The sequence below is a fragment of the Ictalurus furcatus genome, chromosome 14 (assembly GCF_023375685.1).
Source record: "Ictalurus furcatus strain D&B chromosome 14, Billie_1.0, whole genome shotgun sequence".
Classification (NCBI taxonomy): Eukaryota; Metazoa; Chordata; class Actinopteri; order Siluriformes; family Ictaluridae; genus Ictalurus; species Ictalurus furcatus.
Window position 1 is genome coordinate 14,628,681 of NC_071268.1, and position 23,272 is coordinate 14,651,952.

General features: G+C 39.5%; 1 protein-coding gene across 1 annotated transcript; it reads left to right on the forward strand.

Moving 5' to 3' along the window:
• The first annotated feature begins 1,437 nt into the window (after positions 1-1,437).
• On the forward strand, positions 1,438-23,240 carry accs (1-aminocyclopropane-1-carboxylate synthase homolog (Arabidopsis)(non-functional)). Its single transcript, XM_053641511.1, has 15 exons — positions 1,438-2,059; positions 12,093-12,997; positions 13,363-13,422; positions 13,924-13,994; positions 14,190-14,259; positions 14,410-14,476; positions 18,149-18,246; positions 18,331-18,408; positions 18,531-18,631; positions 18,961-19,044; positions 19,128-19,173; positions 20,140-20,281; positions 20,535-20,677; positions 21,821-21,974; positions 22,123-23,240. Exons 1-15 carry the CDS (start codon positions 1,438-1,440, stop codon positions 22,554-22,556), a joined length of 3,075 nt encoding a protein of 1,024 aa, XP_053497486.1. The 3' UTR covers positions 22,557-23,240.
• Positions 23,241-23,272: the final 32 nt, after the last annotated feature.

Sequence of the window (23,272 nt, forward strand, 5' to 3'; positions counted from 1 at the left end):
TGGTTAGCACGGTTGCCTGGCACTTTCGGGGTTTGGGCTTTGATTCCCACCTCCGCCCTGTGAGCACAAAGTTAGCATGTTCTCCTGTGCTTGGGGGTTTTCTCAGAGTACTCCAGTTTCCTCCCCAGTCCAAAGACATGTGTTTTAGGCTGATTGGCACCTCTAAATTGTCTGTATTGTGTGAGTGTGTGTGCAATTGTGACCTGCGATGGATTGGCACTCTATCCAGGGTGTCCCCTGCCTTGTGCTCCGAGTCCCCTGGGATAGGCTCCCCACAACACTGTGTAGGATAAGTGGTACAGAAAATGGATGGAATATTCATTCTCAGTGTATTCATGGCCACTGACCATCAGATAGGTAATTGCTGAAACATGAAAACCTCTAAATCAACGTATGATATTGGACATATCCTAACCGAAATACGTACACAATTGCTTTTGGTGATTTCCAAATTAATGGTATACGAGTTATCATTCATATTAATTGCTGAAAATGACTACATAGCAGTAGGTCTTTCCATTTTGCAGCTAGTTTCACTACAGTGCATGAATTTGAGGATAAACTGAAGCTCTAGTATCCATCCCTGATTAAAGTGTGTCCGTACACTGCATATAATGGCTTCATTGAAATCCTGTCGTCGTTCAAAGCCCCCAACTTTCCGAATTGATATGAATGTCACATTATTAACAAGCTGGAAGCTCAAGTAAGTAAATGCGCACACAGCACACACAGCACTACATTAATAGGCTACTTAAGTGACAAATGTATTATAGGAGCCATATCACAGTGACACCTAGCCCTCACAAATAATTTTCACCTATCGTAGTTGCACAGCTATTACCACAACGTGCGGTGTAACATTCACAACTCTAAAGCTTAATTTAATAAAGTTAAATGTACAGCTGTGACATTTAAAATTAACAGGTTTGGACGACCTCACAAGTGAACGCTAGAGGGTGCTATCGGGTGAAACCCAAAACTGGGGCTAAATTGTTTTCAAATGGACACACAGTTCCCTACATAGGGTGTATGGAAATGATTGTAATACCCTATGTAGTGCACTATATAGGGAATCGTAATGAATTAGGGTTTCGGCCTATATTTCTGGCACCAGGTCTGCTAGTGAAAGGCTCCGTTCTGTTTTAGCACGGGCCAAAGTTATCCCGGAATAAGGGCAGCACGCATGTGCCGTAAACCCGGATGTAAATTTTTCTAAAGCACTAGCTGATAAACAAAAAATGGCTTAGCTTACACTCGCCTTATATCGGTATGCATGATCCTTAAAAATACACAGATCTTGGATTAGGAAAATGTGCAGACATGGGGTTGTCGCTATAATAATATTACTGTTTAATTAAACAGCTACAGAAGGCACTGTTTAGAGAGAGACAGGATTGTTTGGCATTAAATAATTTTTATTAGCCAGTGGTCACTAGGATGGATTTTCCAACTAAGAAGTATGAACGCGGGAGCAACTGGTCTGAGCCCGAGGTGGTGGAGCTTTTACAGCTCTGGTCAGATGAAGCGGTCCAACTGGAGCTGGAGAGCTGCCTCCGCAACCAGCACGTTTTTAACCGCATAGCCGTTGCGCTACATGACCGAGGCATCTACCGTACCGCGGACCAGTGCCGGGAGAAAATCAAGAAACTGAAGCTCGACTACCGGCGCATGAAGGAGAATCAACAGACGCCGCGCGGCGCGAGAGCGCGCAGGTTTTACGACGTGATAGATCGCGTGCTGAGCAACCGTCCCGCCGCCTCTTCCTCCTCCTCCTCGTCGTACACCGCTCTGTGGGGGAATGCTGGCGTGCACCACCAGGCGGGCCCGGGCTCCTCCAGCTCCGCCTTCACATTCAGTTGTCCGCCCAAAGCGGGCGAGCTCATGGAGATAAAGCTAGAGGAGCTGAACGCGGACGGTGAGGAGGAGCTGCTGAGTGCCGAGGATCCGCTCTACTCGGAGGAAGAGGCGGAGGCGGACTGTAAATCAGCAGGAGCGGACACAGAGGATCCCGGAGAGCGGGGAGGGGAGTGTGCAGCTCACGCCGGCTGGTCTCCTTCAGGTACAGTATAGCAGAACTAGAAGGCTTAGGGTATAAACGCTTGAACCTCAAAGTCACCCATAAGTTTATCTATTTCCTTTCTTTTCTTTTCTTTTCTTTTCTTTTTAGGGCCCAAGCACTTCAAGTGCGCGGGGCCCTACTGTTTTCCGAAGGAGGAGGAGGAGGAGCATGATGATAATGACCGTGATCATCATTATTATTATTATTATTTCGCGGGCTTTTGGGGCCCTTAACATGCACACAAACTCATGAAATTCAGCACAAACGTCAGAGTCGCTGGCCATTAGGCCCGAGCAAAGGGTAGCAGGTTTGGCGAGTAACGGAATACATGTTGACTAACGGCGTTACGTAATCACAAAAAAATGGTGACTGTAATCCGTTAAAGATATGACAAAAAACAAAGTAATCAGATCACAGGTACATTTCGTAAAAAAAAAATACAATAAAATAAAAATATGGGAATACTGTCAGGATAAAAATCATTTCATTTAAAAGCAAAGAAATTCATCTTTTGACATAACGCAATATAGTTCTCTTTTGCCAGTTGTGGCTCATATGAGCAACCTTCTGGTGCATGTGCAAATAAATTTAAAGTTAATTTGGTAGAAATTAACACAAATTGTTCCTTGAAATGCTTTTGTTAGTATGAGCATACATCCTCTTTTTCCTGGACATGTCCTCTTTTTCGGACCTTAAAAAAACATCCGGCCGGGATTTCTAAATTTGAGAAAATGTCTGGGATTCAGCTTTAGTTTCAATATGATGTGCTTATGGTCTAATACTGCATCATGTGTGCGCATATTTGCATTGCTTAAACCCCTCACTGGAATTACCACCTTCTCGCAATTGGTCGATTATAAAAGGCTTGCAGCAACTATTGGCCAGATTCCTGCCTCTCAACCGTTAGACTACTCTGAGTAAACACGCGAAGGTGAAACGCTGTTCTGTACGGCATCAAACACTTGCTTGACAATAGCAGCAAATGACAGCTGTCCTGAGTCGAAACAATGCGCATGGCCATATAAGGTCATTTTTAATTTCATGTTATCACATTGCTTCGTATTACATGGCCATTAATATGTGTAAATGATAGCAGAACGCATCTGATGTTTAATTTTATCCAATGGGCATTCAAAAGAATGTAGGAATATATATATATATATATATATATATATATATATATATATATATATATATATATATGTGTGTGTGTGTGTGTTTGATGCTAATAGTCTGTTTTTTTTTCAGGGTATTAAATTCTGCATTCATAGTAACACTGTTTTGAATGCTATTATGATATGGAAAAAAAGTGTCCTCTTTTTGGAAAACCATAATATGGTCATCCTAACTTTTGTGATGTAATGATACCCGCATCAGGGACAGTGATCTTTTTTATTTATTCATTTATTTATTTAATTTCTTAAAATAAATCCAAGAGTTTGCATGTTCTCCTTGTGCTTTGTGGGTTTCCCCCGGGTATTCAGGTTTCCTCCCCCAGTCCCAAGACATGCACTGTAGGCTGATTGGCATTTCTAAATGGTCTGTAGAGTGTGAATGGGTGTGTGAATATGTGTGTGATTGTGCCCTGTGATGGGCTGGCACCCCATCCAGAGTGTCCCCCATCTTGTGCCCCGAGTTCCCTGGGATAGGCTCCAGGCTCCCCCGCAACACTGTGTAGGATAAGCAGTATGGAATATGGATGAATGGATGGAATTATGCCATTCATACTAATGTTTTTATTTTATAGGAAGTTGATCATTAACAAATCTAAAGCTTATTAAGATTAAGATATAAACTGTCAACACGAATCTAGCTGCAATTTTAATAAAACTAGGAAAAGTACTGTTTTTGTGATACAAAATAGTTAGTATTCTTTTAATGGTGTGTGGTTTGCAGTACAGCTAGTTCTGTGTGATAAAAGGTCAGGAAGCAAACAAGTCTAAAGGCTTCAATAAATAAACATGTTGCATAATATTTGAACATTGGGATTATGTTCCTAAAATAAACGTATGATGTAATCATAAGTGGGTCTTTGAAAGATTTTTTTTTAAACACTAAACGGAGTCCTGGACTGCAAAAAGTGTGAAAACGCCCAAAGGAAACACTTTTGCTGTGTCTTAAACTGCACAACACTCACAAATTTACATATTGTACTAAACATAGAATATAAATAGTACGAGCAATTAGATCATTACCCTAGGTTCAGTTCTGCATACTATGAGAAATATTAGGGTGTACCATCGAGGTCAGTATTGGCAAGGCTGAAACCAAGGACCTTCTACTACATCTGTATGATCCAGGGCCATAATGTTTAGGAGAAAATGTCCAAAAACATAAACTAATCTCACTATCAATGCTAAATCTGCAACAGCTTTAATGGCTTTGGAGAAGTATAATTATCCCTTGTTAGAGATAAATACAGACTTGATCAGTTATTTCTCTACTGGGCCTACAGAGGGTCATGGAGAACCTGAGCCTATCCCAGGGGACTCGTGGCACAAGGCAGGGGACACCCTGGATGTGGTGGGTGTAATGTTGACAGTTGTATATCCAAAATTGTATATACAAATTCTCAAACTCAAACACCACATTTTAGCTGACTTTAAAACTGCACCACGTGGTTCTCACATACTAGATATATTTTGTCTTTCAGAGCCAGAAATAAATTGTTGACACACTGTTTTCTTGTCTTAGTTGTCTTGATGGATATAACAGCCACATATTTTAAACTTATGAGGACACTACAACTCCTTTCTGCATTAAAGGATGAAATGTGTTACACACAGGGCATGCTGATCAAAGGTTCAGTGTCTTAGTGTAAACCATGTACCTGTACTGGTATACTTTTTGAAGAGAATGTGCAGTGAAAATTACAACACATTTTCCATAACATGACATGTTTTCATGTGAACCAGGCTTAGTTTTTTTGCTTGATGATACCTGGGAGTAGTTGGTGGGAGAAGGTGAAACCTAGCATGATACTTTGTTTAATATGATTTAAAATCAGATGTTTTAAGTGACTGATACAGTGCTTTCACAATACAGGTATGACTAGGGACATAAACGAGGTAAACAATATCAGTTTGATCTCAGGTTGTCTTCTCTAAAGCCTCTTGTGTGGAACTGTAGTATTCATGAATTTGACATGTACATCTCTTGATATTCATCCACCACCAAGTGGATTTGCTCTATTAGCAGCATGCTTTCAGGTCCTGCCTGGTCAGCAGACCATCCTCCTGAAAGTGTGCTGTGTGCCCTGCCAACAATGACAAGTGTCTAATAATACTCTACTCAGTACAGGATTATAACTCTACAGATCTCTGAAGTGTTCTATGAGTGTTGTGGGTTTAAGCATTAATGGCTTCTACACACTACACGACTTTCAAAGACGTTTCGTTGTGGTACCGTTCATATTACAACTGTCTGTCTTGTCATGGAAGTTGTAGGGTTTTCAAATTACACGATTACACGACAAATTTCACTATTGACTATTGAATCTTCATCCACATTTTTTTGGGGAGTTGTGCACAGCACACCTGAACCAGTTTATCTGCAAAGATTTTTCCTGTTTGACGTGATTATGTTTAATGTCCCCGACAATGTCTGTAGTAACATTTAGCAACATGTTAGTGTTATGATTTCCCCTCGCACAAGCACTGAAGCACGCAACATGCTCTGAAACCTGAAGAGAAGCAAGCTTCAGGTTTTTTAGTGACATTGACTTTGTTTACTTTCTACATGTGCATTTGTTATGATTTCTGTCCTGTTTCCACCCTTGTATTGTCATTTGTTGTTCCCTTATGTGTCATGAATAGTCTCAGCTGTTTTGTGTTCACCCTTAATTATGTTTGTCATTTAAACCCCTCTTGTCGCCACGAAACTGTTGCTGAGTGAAAATCGGGCCTAAAATCATGTAGTGTATACTCGGCATAAGTTTCTTTTCAGACGTACCGATGTTTGTCTTGTGACACTTCAATAGACTTGTAATTCTAGAGGCATTTTTAAAACAGGCCTTTAAAGGCATACTCATTTCAGTTGTCTCTCCAAGTGGACTGGATTCAATTTACAACTGCATTCTTGCCAGAGACATGTTGTGTGTGTTTTTTATTTTTATTTTATTTTTTTAAAGCTAGTACTAAGGTGTTCAAGCTCTCTAAACACTTAATCTTAAAGTAAAAGACTCGGAGGCATTGACTTTTTTGAACTGTTGGTGTGGACCATGCAACAGTAACTACTTTCTTCCATTTCCTTAAAACTACAAAGAACATCTGGTGGGTCAAGAGCTTAAGGTGCTAATCTCTGATATAGAAGGTGTATAACATTAGTAGGCAAAATTGTTACAATAGCATAGCTTTTGTCACTGGTATGGTCCAATTAGATTAATGTTACATGTGTAGTTTAACTATCTTGGGTAATAACTGGACAGATAGTCATAAGTATGAGAATATTATGCTATTCGATTGCAAGTTCCCAATAAACAAAACAGTTAATGTAGAGCCAGACCAGCTAGATTTAAAACCACTGGCAATTCGGCTTGTAAGTGTTAGTGTTCGGTACCATAGCTGAGATAATACTAACATAAGCTAAAATGATCTAACTAGGCATTTTCAGACAGCTCACCAACAGAGTGACATAGACTGACAGACAAATGTACAAGATATTAGCAATCTAGCTACAATTTAATGAAGCATATTCATTTGCTGTGTAGGCTACTACACAAGGTTTTACAACAGTGTCAGTAGTGATATGAGCTAATCTAATCAAAAGGAGTACATCCCCCTCTCCCCAGAAATTATGTCTATAGGGCTATGTCCTAATGTCCTAATAGGCTACGTCCAAATCTACTGTGACAAATGGTAGATAGGGCCAAGATGCTGGTTAACTGATATAAACTATAACATCCACCATTGAAATGATTAATAAAAACTCCAGTGGAGTTGATCAGCAGTCTGAATTGCAGTGAAATCTTTAAGTCTTAAAAAAAAAGTAGTAGTAAGGAATATAATACAAGATCTTTGAGTATAATTGGTGACTATTGCAAAAGCTGGTATTTAGGAGACAGGGACATCTGGTGGTGAGTAGTGTATACTGCATACTATAAAATCAGCTGTTATTAACAGCTGTCAGTGATTTAACATCAACTACATTTACATGGACAGCAGTAATCTAATTATTGACCTTACTCTGAGTAAGATAATAATGTGATTAAGGTGTCTAAGTTGCTTTTAGAATACTCCTTCCATGTACCCATTTTACATGTTATAGAACATAATTAGATTAACGGCACACATCATTACGTCACCGTGCCACGCCGTCCGACGTCCCTCCAGAGTTTCACGTATCAACATACAGTTTGTCTTCGTTATGGTACCGTATACAGTTTTGGGTGTTTTTATTTAATTTTTTTACGAACGTTTTAAGTGTAGTTAATTATTGGTCATGCTGTACATGCAAATAGACAACTGCTTTAAGCCGTGGGCTGCATCCCAAACCACGTACTTACAGTCTATAATAGTAGCCGTGATACATGTATTTTTCCCCACTACAGGCCTATAGTAGGCAAGTATGCGGTTTGGGACGCAGCGGTACTCTCTCGTTCCCCGTAAAATGTTGAGCACTGCCGTGCGTGATGGTGTCCTGTCGCAAAATGCAGTGAAAACTCTCACACGATGTTAATAATGTGATTTAAGGTGTTTACATGTCTGTAGTACACGTCGATAATGCGACTAAAACAGAAGTACTCCACATGTCTTAACTGATTAGTAATTAGTGCTTACTTCGAGTATGACCTTAATCAGATTAAGGTAATTAAAACTTGCTGTTTACATGGTAGTTTCTTAATTACAGTATTGTATTAATCGGGTTAATAGTGGATTATAGTTGTCCATGTAAACGCACTGACTATGAAGCATGCAGCTTTGGGCACATGCTATGAAGCCATTACTGTCAGTACTATGACAGGACAGTTGACCTCATAAGACTTTGATGGTGTATGCTATAGTAGAAAAAGAAGCATTTATTTGTCCATCCATCCAACTTCTATACCGTTTATCCTTTTAAGGGTCACAGGGAAACCTGGAGCCTATCCCAGGGAGCATCGGGCACAAGGTGGGGTACACCCTAGAGAGGGTGCCAATCCATCGCAGGGCACACAAACACGTACACATTCACACACCCATTCATACACTACGGACATTTTGGACATGCCAATCAGCCTAGCATGCATGTCTTTGGACTGGGAGAGGAAACAGGGAGTACCTGGAGGAAACCCCCGCAGCATGGGGAGAACATGCAAACTCCGCACACACAGGGCCACGGTGGGAATCGAACCCCCGACCATGGAGGTGTGAGGCGAATGTGCTAACCACTGTGCGCCCCATCATTTATTTGTCACATATACATTACAGTACAATGAAATTCTTTTCTTCACATATCCCATCTTGTTAGGAAGTTGGAATCAGAGTGTATCCATGATACAGCACCGCTGGAGCACAGAGGGTTAAGGGCTTTGCCCAAAGGTCCAAAAGTAGCAGCTTGGTGGTGCTGGGGCTTGAACCCCCAATCTTCTGATCAGTAATCCGGAGCCTTAATAATGGTAGCAGTATACAAGAGATAATAAACTATCACACAGGAATTTGGACTTCAGTGTTTCCATTTCTGCCTCATGCAAAAATAGTGCAGGTTAAACTTTAACTACTGAGATCTGGAACCATTGCTCTAGTCTGTCATGTGCACCTTTTGGACCTTACTCTCTGTATCAGAAATTAATTAAAATTTTTATCTTTGGTGCACAGGCAGTTCACTGTGAACTTTAGAATTCTAAGAGAACTTATGTTACTAAGCTTATAAAGGTTATTAAGCATATGTTACTGAACATATCCTGTAACATTTATAGAATCAGAAACACTAGTGGAGTGCAAGATGCTTTTCTTTATGTTTTTAGAGGATAGTAAGAACACTGTTTATATCCATCCATCTTCTATACCGCTTATCCTTCTTCAGGGTCACAGGGGAACCTGGAGCCTATCCCAGGAAGCATCGGACACAAGGCGGGGTATACCCTGGACAGGGTGCCAAGCCATCGCAGGACACAATCACATACACATTCACACACCCATTCATACACTACGGACACTTTGGACATGCCAATCAGCCTACCATGCATGTCTTTGGACTGGGGGAGGAAACCGGAGTACCCGGAGGAAACCCCCGCAGCACGGGGAGAACATGCATTCCGCACACACAGGGCCACGGTGGGAATCGAACCCCCAACCCTGGAGGTGTGAGGTGAACGTACTAACCACTAAGCCACTGTTTATATGTGATTTTAAATCAAGATTTAAAGATTAAATCTAGATCTGGCTTTTTTCTTCTTTGTTTTTATTTAATATATTATCATGATTTGTAGTGTTGATGCAGTTGGTAGCGTTGCTGCCTCACAGCTCCAGGGTTCTCAGAGTGGTTGCAAGTTCAGGTTACTAACTGTTTGGAGATTGCATGTTCTCCCTGTGTCTCCTTGTATTTCCTTCAGGTTCTGTCAACAACTGTCTGATATAGAATGATTCTGGAATCAGAACATATGATCAGCGATTACCAGTGTGGGTTTAGAAGAGGCAAAAGCACCTTGGACCACCTTATCAGACTTGAATCATTGTCCAGGACAGCTTTATTTAAAAAAAAACATGCTGTAGCTGTCTTCTTTGACTTTGAGAAAGCCTATGATACCACCTGGAGATATGGAACGCTCAAAGACCTGTACGAACTTGGGCTCAGAGGCAACTTACCCATCTTTTCTCCAATTTCTTGACAAACAGACGTTTTCGTGTTCAAGTAGGAACTACACTATCAAAGCCACATGTACAAGAGCTAGGAGTTCCACAAGAAACAATTCTTTCAGTGACTTTATTAAGCATCAAAATCCATAGTATAATCAAAGTTATTGACCCCCACGTTTTTCGACGTTTATATGTTGATGACCTATGCATACAGTATGCTATAGAGGGGAAAAACATGAATATAATTGAACGACAGCTACTATGTATAAATGAAATAAACAACTGGTCAATAAAGAACGGATTTACATTTTCCAAAACAAAGTCAGTATGCATACATTTTTCTCAGATTCTTAAACCCCTACTCAGAGTTGAGTATGGAGGGAGAACCCATTAAAGTAGTGAATGATTTCAAATTCTTAGGCCTTGTCTATGAAGATAAATTCACCTTTATCCCACATATGAAGATGCTCTTTTACATCTATACAGAACATTAATTAGATCCTGCCTGGATTATGAGAGTATTATGTATGGTCAGGCAAGGAAGTCATACATTTGAACACTTGACACAATACACCATCAGGGAAGACGTCTAGCTCTTGGAGCCTTCAGAACAAGTCCCATTCAAAGTCTTTATACAGAACCGGGTGAACCTTCCCTCCAGAATAGGCATCTGAAACTGTCCTTGCAATGTGCAGTCAAACTCAAAGCAAATCTGAGTAGTCTGGCCTTTACACCAGTATTCCAACCAGAATGTCCGTATCTGTAGTAAGCTAGACCTAAAGCAATCAAACCTTTTGGAATATGGATTAAACCATACTTGGAGAATTTGAACATCAAACTGGACAACTTAAGACAGTATCATTTTGGCCTGTTCCCCTCTGGACCTTGGAAAAAAAACAAATATTATTATGGCATTGGCACAACTAAAACAGGCAGAAACACTTCCCAACATGTATCAACAGGAATTCTTGGAACCAAAATGTAGTTTCCCACTCCATAGTACAGCATTCACGGATGGATCCAAAACGGATAACAGTGTATCAGCAGCAGTAGTGATTGGAGATGACGTACGTATTTGAGAACAAAGCTCTGTCTTCACAACTGAGTGCACTGCTATTGGCACTGGAAAACACCGAGCAGGGTTGAGGACGAAACTTTTTAATTGCTTCAGACTCAAAGTCTTGCCTTCAAGCCCTTGAATCCATGGTGACCGATCATCCCATAATCATAAACATTTTCACTAAAATACATCGATTACAGAAGAAAGATTTCAACATTATCCTCTATTGGGTGCAGGGACATATTGGTCTGGCGGGAAATGAAAAAGCAGATATGGCTGCAAAAGAGGCATTAAACTTTGAGATCTCGGAACGTCTGATACCACCCTCTGACCTCAGGCCATTAATAAACTTGTATATCGCCAGTAAGTGGCAATCAGAATGGAATGAGTGCAACAGCAATAAATTATACAAAATAACCCCCAGGATCCAAAGAAATTGCATTTAAACCACTAGGTGGCCCAGTGGTTAAAGGCTCTGGGTTACTGATCAGAAGGTCAGGAGTTCAAGCCCCAGCACTACCAAGCTACCACTTTTGGGCCCTTGGGCAAGGTCCTTAACTCTCAACTGCTCAGTTGTATAAATGAGATAAATGTAAGTCGCTCTGGATAAGCGCGTCTGCCAAAAATGCCATAAATGTAAATGTAAAATTTTAAATTTAGGCATGACCAAATAGTGTTTACCAGATGCCGACTGGGCCATTGAAGATTAACACATGCATTTTTACCGACTGGTAAAGTCCCTCCCATATGTATACCTTGCCAAACCCCTATGACCATCAAGCACATTTTACTGAACTGTAAAACTTTTGGAACTGTCAGACGACGCTTTTATTCAGAGGCTTGTTTAATAGATCTTTTTAAGTGCCCTCTGAACAGATTTTTGCAGTTTTTATCTTGTATACATTTTAAGTGTCTTATTTAATAATGTAAATATTTATTGATGAACTTTTGTTTGCCATGTGAATAGCCTGGTTGCTGACATGACGTTAAAACTACATAAATCAATAAATCCTTCAGGTTCTCTGGTTTCTACAAAAAAATAGGTTTGTAGGTGGATTTGGCTACTCTAAATTACAGCTATGTTTCTCCTGTGCCCATGTTCCCAGGATAGGTTCTGGATCCTTTTTAAATTAGTGTTATTTTGATTCATAGCTTGTGTAATGGTCCATGATTATCAATCTTTTTTTTCTCTTCATAGGTTTTAGTGACCATAACCTGGCTGGCTCATCCGGTGCAGGTGTTTCTCCAGTAGCAGTTCCTGTGGCCAGTATAGATAGATGCACCCAGGCTGACCTGAAAGATCCTAAATATTCCAGCAGGTTCCGTCAGAGGAAGCGGCGTTGGGCAGTACGAGCAGGCAGTGGTGGGAGGTTGCTAGAGAAAGCGTTGACGAGTTTCATAAACTGGCAGCGAGTCATGGAGGAGAGATACGTGTCTCTGGAGGAAATGCGGCTGCATCAGGAGGCACGGGCTGAGAGGCAGAGGGAGCATCAGGAAGAGAGACGGGTTCAGCAGGAAATGGAGCATGAGTTACGTCTCGTTTCCTTACTCACTGGGGCTTTCAGTGCAGCCAGTGGGACAGGAGAGCAGGGAAGCAGCAACACCGAAATCTCTGACCCCAGTGCAACAGTATCAGAGCTGAGGCTGCTGTCTATACCTCCTTCTTTTCCACCAGACCCCGCCACTCTCACCAGTGTACCCAGAATGCTGCAGGAAGATCACACTGTTGATCAGGGAAGGAGCAACACCATGATCCTTGATTCTAATGCAATTGTGTCAGTTCCTCCCCAGTCCCCATTTGTACCCAGAATGCTGAAGGTTAACCAAAGAGCTGATGATGGAAACACCAACACCACAACCTCTGACTGCAGTACAATAGCATCTGATTTAGCAACTTTCAATGTGCCTCTCAGTTCTTCAGGTCCAGGTCCTGGCCCTTCCACACTCCCCTTTGTATCCACCATGCTACGGGGTGATCAGATACCCCAGGACAGCAGTTTTTTGTCCCGCAGGGGTAATCGGATCCGGCAGCACCAGGGAATTCTTCAGGAAGGCTTCACACAGTACATTGCCAACAAGCATGATGAGAACAGTAACCCTGATGTTAGTAGCACACAAAGTACACCTCCTTCAGTTTGAAGCACTTTGCTTGCACATTTGTACAGTTCATGAAGGACTATTTTGTGAAATGCTCCTCTGGAAATGAAATATATAATTATACCTTAGAATAAAACTCTATTTTACTTTTTTCTATTGCCACACATGACTATAAAATGCTATAAAATGTTATAAAGTTAATGTTATTTACATTCCACTAGCTATAATTGATAGTGTAATACTGAAAAGGGAGAAAACCTTATGGCTCAATACCTTAAGATTACAGAATTGTCATATAGAACCTTATAATTGGAAAGACATTTGTAAAACAAAAATAGGATTCTTTATTGTCTTTGTTTTCTCTCTTTCAGGGCATTATAAATTTGGGAACAAGCGAGAACAAGCTATGCTTTGACCTTCTGCAGAAACGAGTAAGGCATTTTGACTTCAGCTCAACCAGATAATTATGTTACCTCCATTACAAGCTACATTAGATATTGATGCCTACAAGATGAAGCCTGGCTAAGACATACAGACAGGTGACAAATGAAAGGAAAAATGTAGGTTCTTAGTATAACATTATTGTGATCCTCATTAAACCATTCAGTGGTCACTCCATGGAAAGGGTGGAGTCTTCCTCGAAGAGACCACTCCCATAAGGATAGAAATATTGATCACAGGAATAAGTGATCAGTCAGAATAACTTCATATTGATATGCAGCAGCCCTTGTCGATAAGGGAATAAGTGGACCCAATCCATACCAGAAAAAATACTTCTCACAGCATAAAATCGCCCCCGTTTTTTCCTTTAATTCGTCACTCATTATGCACCATAATCAGTGTTAGGTAGTGCACTGATGTTTTAGCTTGAAGAAGTGATTTATTTCCAGTGTGTGCAAATGGCTCTAATCTATTTCTGGGCTTTTCTTTAGCTGACACAGCCTGACATGCTCTATGTGGATTCTTGCCTGTTGCAGTACCCAGACTGGAAGGGCCATCGCTTGTATGAAAACTGAGTCTTTTGAGAACTTTTCCTGCCCAAATGCATATTAAATTAAACATAATCAGCACATAGTTTTTTGATCATTAAGTGAAAAATATGAATAGTTGAACTTCCTTATCAGCAAAGAGCCATCATCCCTTTCATTTCACTAGAATAACATTATTAAGTGTACTGAATGAATTCTCTTTTCCACAGCTTAAGAGAGGAAGTAGCAAAGTTCCTGTCAGAACACTGTCATGCTCCAAGGCCTCTAAGAGCCGACAATGTGAGTTTCTTTTTAGGAGTTTAGCAGCATCAGCAAAATGTGCTGTTATGGTTATACTTAGAATTCAGCTTTCCCCAGAACAAGTGATAGAATGTGATGTTTGCGTTTGTGTGTGTGTGTGTGTGCATGTGTGCGTGTGTGTCTTACTAGGTGGTTGTGATAAATGGCTGTAGCTCTCTGTTTTCTGCTATAGCAGCTGTGCTTTGCGATCCTGACGGTAAGAGTCCATATGGGCAGAATCTTTACTCAGTATAAGTTCTGTGTTGGCAACACATATACACATGGATGCTTTTATTGATTTAATTTAGTCTTGGGGTGCCTGACATTTGGATGGTTGTGTTTGCCTTTGTGTTAACTAGTCTGGGTGGGCAATGTATAGAGTACCGTTTGACAGCCTGTACTGTAGAGTTTCTAACTGACTGGCAGGTGAGCATTACTTTCCCATATTTGCAACATTGTAGATGTTTGGTCAGCAACATTTTTTCATAGTTCTGTATCAAGTAACATGTTTGGAGAGCACAAAATGTGGGTGAAATGGGAGGCAACAGGTTTAAGTGCTAGAGAATCCTGACATATGTTCCAGCCTTACATCATCCTCGGTGTGGCAGTGAAAGTCTCCTCTGCCTGTTTTGATTGTGACAGGGATGATCCTTGGGCAAAAATAATTTTTTAAAAAGCATGCATGGCCTGCTTCACTATTGTTTGCACTGAATTTCAATTTCAGTAGAAACATTAAATGTAATATTCATTAGTTGTTCATTAATCTTGACTTCCCTGCAAACACCAATGACAAAATGATGAATCTGATTCCTCAACTTGATGTTTAAATAGATTTAGACAGGGAATGACTTAATGTTATTCAATTATTTGTCATTTGTTCACCTTATTATTATGTGTTATTATAGGTGTTATTTCTCTTAACCATTTCTCTCATTATCTTATACGATTTAATAACCATAATGTTGCAATTAAACATTTTAATTGTGTAAAAAGAAATGATCATATAGTCGTATAACTAACTGTAGCCTGTGGGAAGTGGTACTAGTAAGTTAACTAAATTAAACAACAAAAAGTGAACTAGTTTCATACCATCCAGTTATGACTAATATAAATGTACGATATACAAAAAGGTGGTAGGTGGCTGTGGTATAAGCAAGGTAATACTTGCTGAAGTGTCCTAATCTGCTGTGTATTGAATAAAACACAACAGGGTGGTGTGATTATTTTCTTGTAGCAGCATATTCTGAAGTGTTCTAATTAGGGATGTCATGAGAACTGGTACTTCGGTACCAACATTCTTAAAACGTGACGCTGCTTGTTTTTCTGCATTGCCGTTGGTAACGTTTGTAACGAAAGTACCGAGGTTGCGATTCATCCGGACCTGATGTGGGCAGCAAATACACGAAACTGTTTTAGTTGGTCCACAAGTGGTGAAGAAGAAGAAGAAGAACGCCTACAACCACACTGGAAAAACTACAAAAGATTAGCTTAATTTAACAAGTTTAGCTCCGCCCCGACTTGTTGAGAGGAAAAGAGAGGAAAGCTAGTATCGGTTTCCGGTGTGCAACCGATGCTATCGTTCATTTCAAACAAAGCGAGGAAACACCTGGAATTTGGCGAAGCACCTGAAAGACGGTCCTATATTATATTTGTTTGAGGCAGCTGGCATTGTGGCGGTGAAACCAGCTAACATTATGCTCCATGCAATGTTTGCGATAGCCAGTTATTAATGATACTAACGCATTGCAGTGTTATAAACTACTTCCGAATGGGCCACCATGCATCGCCATTCAGCCCGTGTCCTGTCAACTAAATGTAGCCTAATGTCACTAATGATTATTCAAATGTTCATGCTTTTAATAAATCTTTTTGGTCTGCCACCATATCAGTGAATTAATGCTTGCATTCAGAGTATAGTGTGTGTGTATATATGTGTGTGTGTGTTTGTGTGCGCGCGTTTAGGAGTGCACGTCCACTCATTATCAGACAGTGTTTGATAACTAAAATCCCCCCCCCCCCATTCTTTGCCAGTATCAGCCAGGGGAGGATGTCCTCCAGGAGAGTTTTTTTATTTTATTTTTTAAATTTTATACCACACCGTGGTATCTACTTCGGTATCGAGTATCATGTACTTTTGGTGGTATCGGTACCGACTACTAGATTTTTGGTATCATGACATCCCTAGTTCTAATCCACTTATACCGCAGCAGTCTGCCAGTGCTAGCATTTTTATTAATCAAAGAATGACATGCCATACATTTTGTCTGTTTATAGTTACCCTTAATGTCGTGAAACATCTGCAAAAAAGTTCCTATTATCAGTTAAAATCACTATAAACAGCTGTTCTCTCACCAGGCTCTTTTTATATTTTTTTTATTGAAGTTATTAAGAATAAAAGTGCAGATTGTATGAAACAGAGAAACTACAAAACTGTCTGTCATGACAGACAATTACACATTTTTATCCCATGTATGTGTTGTGTTCATGTATGTATTAATATAAACAGAGCTGCAACAACTAAGTGATAATAATCGATTATGAAAGTCGTTGTCAACGAATCTCATTATCGATTAGTTGGTTTGTGCGCGGCATGGGGTGCGTTTACTTGTTATGTTACTTCTGTTCTGAAAACACGCCTCAGAGACTAAATATTAAGTTGTGTCCCAAATGACGTACTATACATTTACACTATGCAGTGTACTCTACAGTCTAGTTTATGAATTTTAGAAAGGTAATATCATCTCAAATGGAAAATTAGCATTTTTTTTTTATTAACCAGAAGTATAAGCCACTTCCGAGTTGATGTCGCATGACGTCATACGCACGTACTGCGACGCCACTTGCTTTAACAGAACACCCAGAGTCAACGACAATACATTTCTTGTTTACTGTTTCTATCAACGTTACCTTTTATACCCAACATGACCTGCGCATTTTCTATTAAACGATTTGGAGAAGACTGTAACCTGTAAACTTTACAATTCGGCGCTTGTGTAGCATGGAAGCACGACAGTGATGCACGAGCACAAACAACATCAAACAAATCAAAATAATTTTGTATTATAGCATCTTCAAAGTAGACACCCTTTTTGCCTAGAATTTCCAGAAATGTATTCTTGGCATTTTCTCAACCAATTTCTTGAGGAATCTCCATGAGATGCTTTTTAAACAGTATTAAAGGAGTTCCCACCAATGCTGGACACTTATTGGCTGCTTTTTGAAATATTTTGCCCAAAGTCATCCATTTAAAAAATATTTTTTTAAATTAAATGTTAGTTTTCTAATGAAAGAAATGAATGTTGGCACAATTATATTTTTGTGTACAACATGGATCTGTTTTAAGATCATGAGAAACATTTTAGTCAAGTGTCTCCAAACGTCTGACTGTGTGTCTGTCTGTCTATGTATGTATGTATGTATGTATGTGTGTATGTATATAATTAGACAAACTGTTGTGTTAATGTAAAGTTTTGTAATTTTATAAGTTTTATGTGTGTTTATTTGTAACACTCAGTTTGTGGATTTTATTTTAAATAAGTGAAAAAATGGGACGGGAAGATTGCCCCCCCCCATCTGATTAATCAATTAATCGAAAAAATAATTGGCCGAGAACTTAACAGTACTATGGTATAAATTCTGATATGGGCACACTTTGTTTGGTGTGTTATGTCTCATGTGGTGTCAGATTAAGTCTATATCGCAGATTAGGTCTCAGAAACTTGCAGACAACGGAACATTAGCCCATCATGTCATTAGCTTGCGTATTTATGTATTTGTACAAACTAAACATCATGATCATTAGTGTATGCCATGAAAATGTCTAATTATTGTTATATCATAATTTCTAATGCTTACCCCTGATATTTAATGATTCCTGGGTGCCTTGCAGATTCAATCCTCATCCCAACCCCTTTTTATGGTGTGATCACAGAAGATATTGATTTGTACAGCAGTGTGAAGCTCTACTGTGTTCCTCTTGACAGTGAGGTAATTATCCGGAGTCCTTTACTCTTTTCTGTACTTCAGTGCTGTTGTGGCAGAGTGTTTATGTTGAATTTTTTTCCCCTTCAGCCCAGCCAAAATGATGACAGACCGTTTCACCTCACTGCTGAAAAACTGGAGCATGCTCTCCAGAAAGCAAAGAAAGAGGTGATTCATGGAGCACAAAATTTCACACACAAATATACACACACTCACATTCAAAAGCAATGTTCACGCTGGGCTGTTTTATTTGTTTGTTTGTTTTTAATTTTTTTTCTTTTTTTTTGCAGGGAGTGAATATAAAAGCTATGATCCTCCTGAACCCCCACAATCCTTTAGGGGAGATCTACACCTCTGAAGAGATGATCAGCTTTCTAAACGTTGCCAAGAGGTTATTTTACTAAATGTTCATCCAAAAGTGTAAATAATGGTGTCAGTTGTTTCTCGTTTTTATGACAAGTAAATTGAGTAAACACCTAATCGTCCAAATGGAGTACTAAAATTACTCTTTAAATGTCCCCTGTGGTGTGCACTGGGACATTATTGCTATGAGCCAACATTAATTTTTACTGAGTGCAATTAAGCTCTTCATTGCTGAAAGGGGAATTCTGGTGCTTTCAGAACTTTCATTAAGACTGTAATTTATCCTGTAATGGATTCATAAACACTGCTTGGTGTCCCGTTCACGTGTTACATTTCTGTTTTTTTGGTGTGCCGCAGGCATGAGCTGCATGCTATTGTGGATGAGATCTACATGCTGTCTGTGTTTGATGGCTCCTTTAACAGTGTCCTCAGTCTACAAAGGTAACATACAATGACATTTTACTTCAGAGTGCCAAGGACACCCACCCATCGGAGCCTTTAGTCATGCAATCATCTCTCCACAGGTTACCAGACCCTCAGAGGACTCATGTGATGTGGGGCATTAGCAAGGTGAGAGAAAACAAAAGTGCATTTGTGTTGTTATTCACATGTTGATAGTCATTACTGAGATTATTATGTGATATACTTTTATAATTTTACTCATATCAAGAGTGGACAAATCATAAATTTATGAGCTAGCCCACCGAGCAAGCTCAGTTGTGCTGGCCAGTCATATGTTTTGCCTGGAAAACTAATTGACTAGGCTAAAAAGTAATCCTGGGCTAGTGATCTTCCCACACCTTCATTTAATATTATCATACTTACTTCCCACTACCTTAACACCACTATCCTGTGCTCAGTTTGGGACGAGGCTTTCAAATTATTAGGCAGCATTATTGGGCAGTATATGCCATTCCTCAATAGAGGCATAAGGAAGGCAGCCTTTTTATAATCAAAGCAGCATCACATCCAATCATTCTGTTCACTAGATGAGAATTCCCTGGAAACATGTTGAGCATTATAGATACGGATATTTGAATAACTCTTAGTGTTCATTTGTTTAATGTATTTTTAGTAGAAGAAGATAGCCTTTATTGTCATGGTAGGCGACTGTAACTCAAATAACCATCCTTTACATTAGTGGTAAGCAGAAAACCATGTTAGAATGCACAACACATTGAACCTTGATGCAGATGGGCTACAACAGCACAAGGTCACATCAGCTTTTGATTAATCTACGGCTACAGCAGTCTTCAGTCTCCAATTGGAATGTTTTTCAAACTCACAGGCAATATATGTAACTTGCAAGCTAGACAAAAAGTAATTAAATATCTAATTAAAAACATTCGGATCATGACAATATCATCAGCTTTGATCATAATATGAGAATTGAATATTGGTACCTGTGATCAGTTATCAAATGCTATTTTTATTCTACTTATTATTATTATTATTATTATTATTATTATTATTTACAAAAAAGAGCACGCTGGTGTAAATTTCACATTGTGGTCTGACTGCACTTTGTGTTTGCAGGATTTTGCCATGGCTGGCGTGCGTGTGGGTACAGTATACTCTGAGAACAGTGATGTAATTGAGGCCCTTGATCAGCTGGGCACTTTTCATGGAGTATCAGGACCAACACAGCACCAGGTGACTCAGCTGCTGAAGGATCGAGGTACTATTTAGTATGTCTCTGTCATTTATGCTTGATATGTAATTAATTGTTTGGACTCTCATCGTTAGTGTTTAGTGTTTGTTAAGGCTTTGTCTACATTTAGGCAGGCAATATTTAATGCTCTGATGTTTACTGTACAATCTATATTGAGCCTATCAGTAATCAGTATCACAACTTTTGCCTTTTGATCAGTTGACATTCTCAGTTATCTGATGGAACAGAAGTAGTTAAAGTCATGTGTTGATGTTTTCAGGTTGGATGAATGAGGTGTTTCTCCCTGAGAATAGACGCAGGCTTCAGGAGGCCCACCAGTACATTTCCACTCAGCTAACAAGGTCCAGCATTCCCTACCTCCACAGGGGCGCAGGCTTCTATATCTGGGCTGACTTCAGCAAGGTGAGGTACCTATAGTAGTATTACATACTATTATGCAGACATGATCATGCATGTGTGTAGAATCAGAATGAAACAAAACTGATTTTTTTTTACATTAACAGTTTGCTTAACTGTCAGCATCTTAGTGCTGAAGTGTTTCTTGTGTGTGTGTAGGGGGGGTTATTGACAACTTGCAGTGCATTTAAAAGTCAGTTTAGCACTTTTAATACAAGGTCATGATCCATCCACTTGGTGGGATATTGCTTTATTACATTACATTTAAATTATTTCTGGACCACCAAATAGACACTGCTGTTTGTGTTGAATTCTTAAGAATCGTAAGTATAGAAAGAGAGAGAGAGGAGGTAGGGAAGAAGAAAGAAAGAAAACAAACTAGAAAACAAAGAGAAGAAGGAAAGATGGTTGGATGATAGTTGGTTGGATGAATGGATGGATGGATGGATTGGTAGATGAATGGAAAGATGGTTGGTTGGATGGATGGGTGAATGGATGTTTGATGGTTAGTTGCTGTTTTTTTCATGCTTTCCTAATCCACAGACAGTCTTGCTGCTTTTGAAGTGTTCTATATCGCCTGTGACCTCTGTGCAGATTGTGTCACTTCTGTCAGAGGCTCATACAAGTCAGCTAGCCTCAATCCAAAGTGACCACTTTCCCAGTTTTTAAATCGGTGTATCCTATGATCCTTTCATCTTTTTCCATCTAATTCTGTGTATTCTCAGTCACAGATGCAAGCTCATCCTCCACCCCACCACTTTTCTTTGAGACCTAAGAAAGCTAATCCTAATAATTATTCCAAGCTACTACTATAATACCAAGTGAGGTGTGAAGATGAAACGATACTTACTATTTATTTTAAACCATGTAACACATAAAACCAGCTTATATAAGTAGCACATCTGAATGAAAACATATAATCATACAAGCTAGCTGGTTAACTGTAATTAATTTGGAATGGGTGATACTGGTAGTGCGATTATAAATCATTATTCTTCTACAACTGTATATTTTAAAGTCAAACATTACTAAGGATGTTCATTGTGAGAACTATAGTGTTTATGAAACACCTATGTTGTTTACATGTGTTTCACTTTGATGTGTGTGTGTACCAAAAGATGTATGTGTTTTTGTGTGTGTCTTTAATAGTATCTAAAGGAGCGCACATTTGCAGAGGAGTTGCGTGTATGGAAGTGTTTTCTGAAACACCGGGTGTTGCTGAGCTGCGGTCAGGCCTTTAGCTGCTCTTCACCAGGATGGTTCCGTATCGTCTTCTCTGACCAGCGCCACCGCCTCCAACTTGGTCTGTTTGTACATCTATGCCATGTCATGCCATGCCATATGTCTCTTTGAATTTTTATACTTCTTTAACCTTAATGTGCTCTACATTAGCTGATGTTTGATGTGTTTGTGTGTGTATTTGTGATGAGACTACTTTGTTCTTTCCACAGGCCTAGAAAGGATCAGAGAGACTATAGAAGAACTTCAGTGCTCCAGCATGCGGACTCATTGTGAGAATACAAAAGCAGACAAACAAGAGGACGACAGACAAACACAGAGGAATAGAAAGACAACAACAGAGGACAAAAACAACAAAGACGGTTCCAAAGACACAACAAACGAGGCCTTCAATACAACAACAAAAGTGCATTTAGAAAGTAATGGTGCCGAGGCTGAAAGCTTGCTGTTGGCTGATGAGGACATTCAGGTTAACAACGACCAAATGTTTGCTAACTCAGAAAGTCTGGATTCACTAATAGGAGCACTCAGACAGCAGATCCACTCCTCTGATTGGCTAGAGAAGAACAGGCCGAAACTGGCTGATGGAGAAGACCCAACACAAGCTGAAGTGTTTAAAGATCTCTTGGACAGAGCCAGGATGTAACAGTGTTAAAGACTGCGTCATTCTCAGTCCAAAGGCAAGCATGTTTTTGTTTGTTTTTTTCACTTTTTTTTTATGTAAGTAAGAGTTTATAAGGGTGTTAACAGATTAAGTTTCCATGGAGTTATGGGTTGTCAAACTGTTTTCATTACAAAGTTGTTCTGTTTTCTTTTCCTGCATATGCATCTCAAATGCCTTGTTTTAAAGCACAGGTCTCTTAGAGGCTAGGGTCTTCCAAATGTCAGTGAAAAGACTTGAAAAGGTGATTTGCAGACTTTAAAGAAAAAAGAAAAACTCTACCCTGAAACTCTTTACATACTGCTGATCTGTTTGAGCAGAGTGTACAGATGAGGAGCTGAGAGAGGTGGACAGATTAAAGGATTAAAATACCGCTGCATCACTCCCTTTAGGTAGAGATGAATCAATAGCTACATCTCACTGGTACTACTATCAGCAAGTATTACCCCAAACAGCAATGTGGGTAATGTAGAAAAGTAGATGAAAGAAGTTTAAGCTAGAAAGTCAGAATTTCATTACAAAATAAATCTTGGACATTGGACATGTATATAAAGATTATATAAAGTTGTTCAGGGTGGATTTTTCCTTTTTTGTTCGATTTTGCTCTTTTGTTAGATCTAAAGGCTTTCTTTGCAGCTTATTTTTGTTAATATTATGATCAATATAAACTCTTAAACACTAAATAACATGTTTAAATAAAG

Excerpts from the sequence above, each read along its gene's own strand:
- accs (XM_053641511.1), top strand. The coding sequence starts at position 1,438 with ATGGATTTTCCAACTAAGAAGTATGAACGCGGGAGCAACTGGTCTGAG. Across the intron at positions 18,632-18,960 it reads TTTCTAAACGTTGCCAAGAG|GCATGAGCTGCATGCTATTG; the intron begins GTTATTTTACTA and ends GGTGTGCCGCAG. Across the intron at positions 21,975-22,122 it reads GCGCCACCGCCTCCAACTTG|GCCTAGAAAGGATCAGAGAG; the intron begins GTCTGTTTGTAC and ends TTCTTTCCACAG.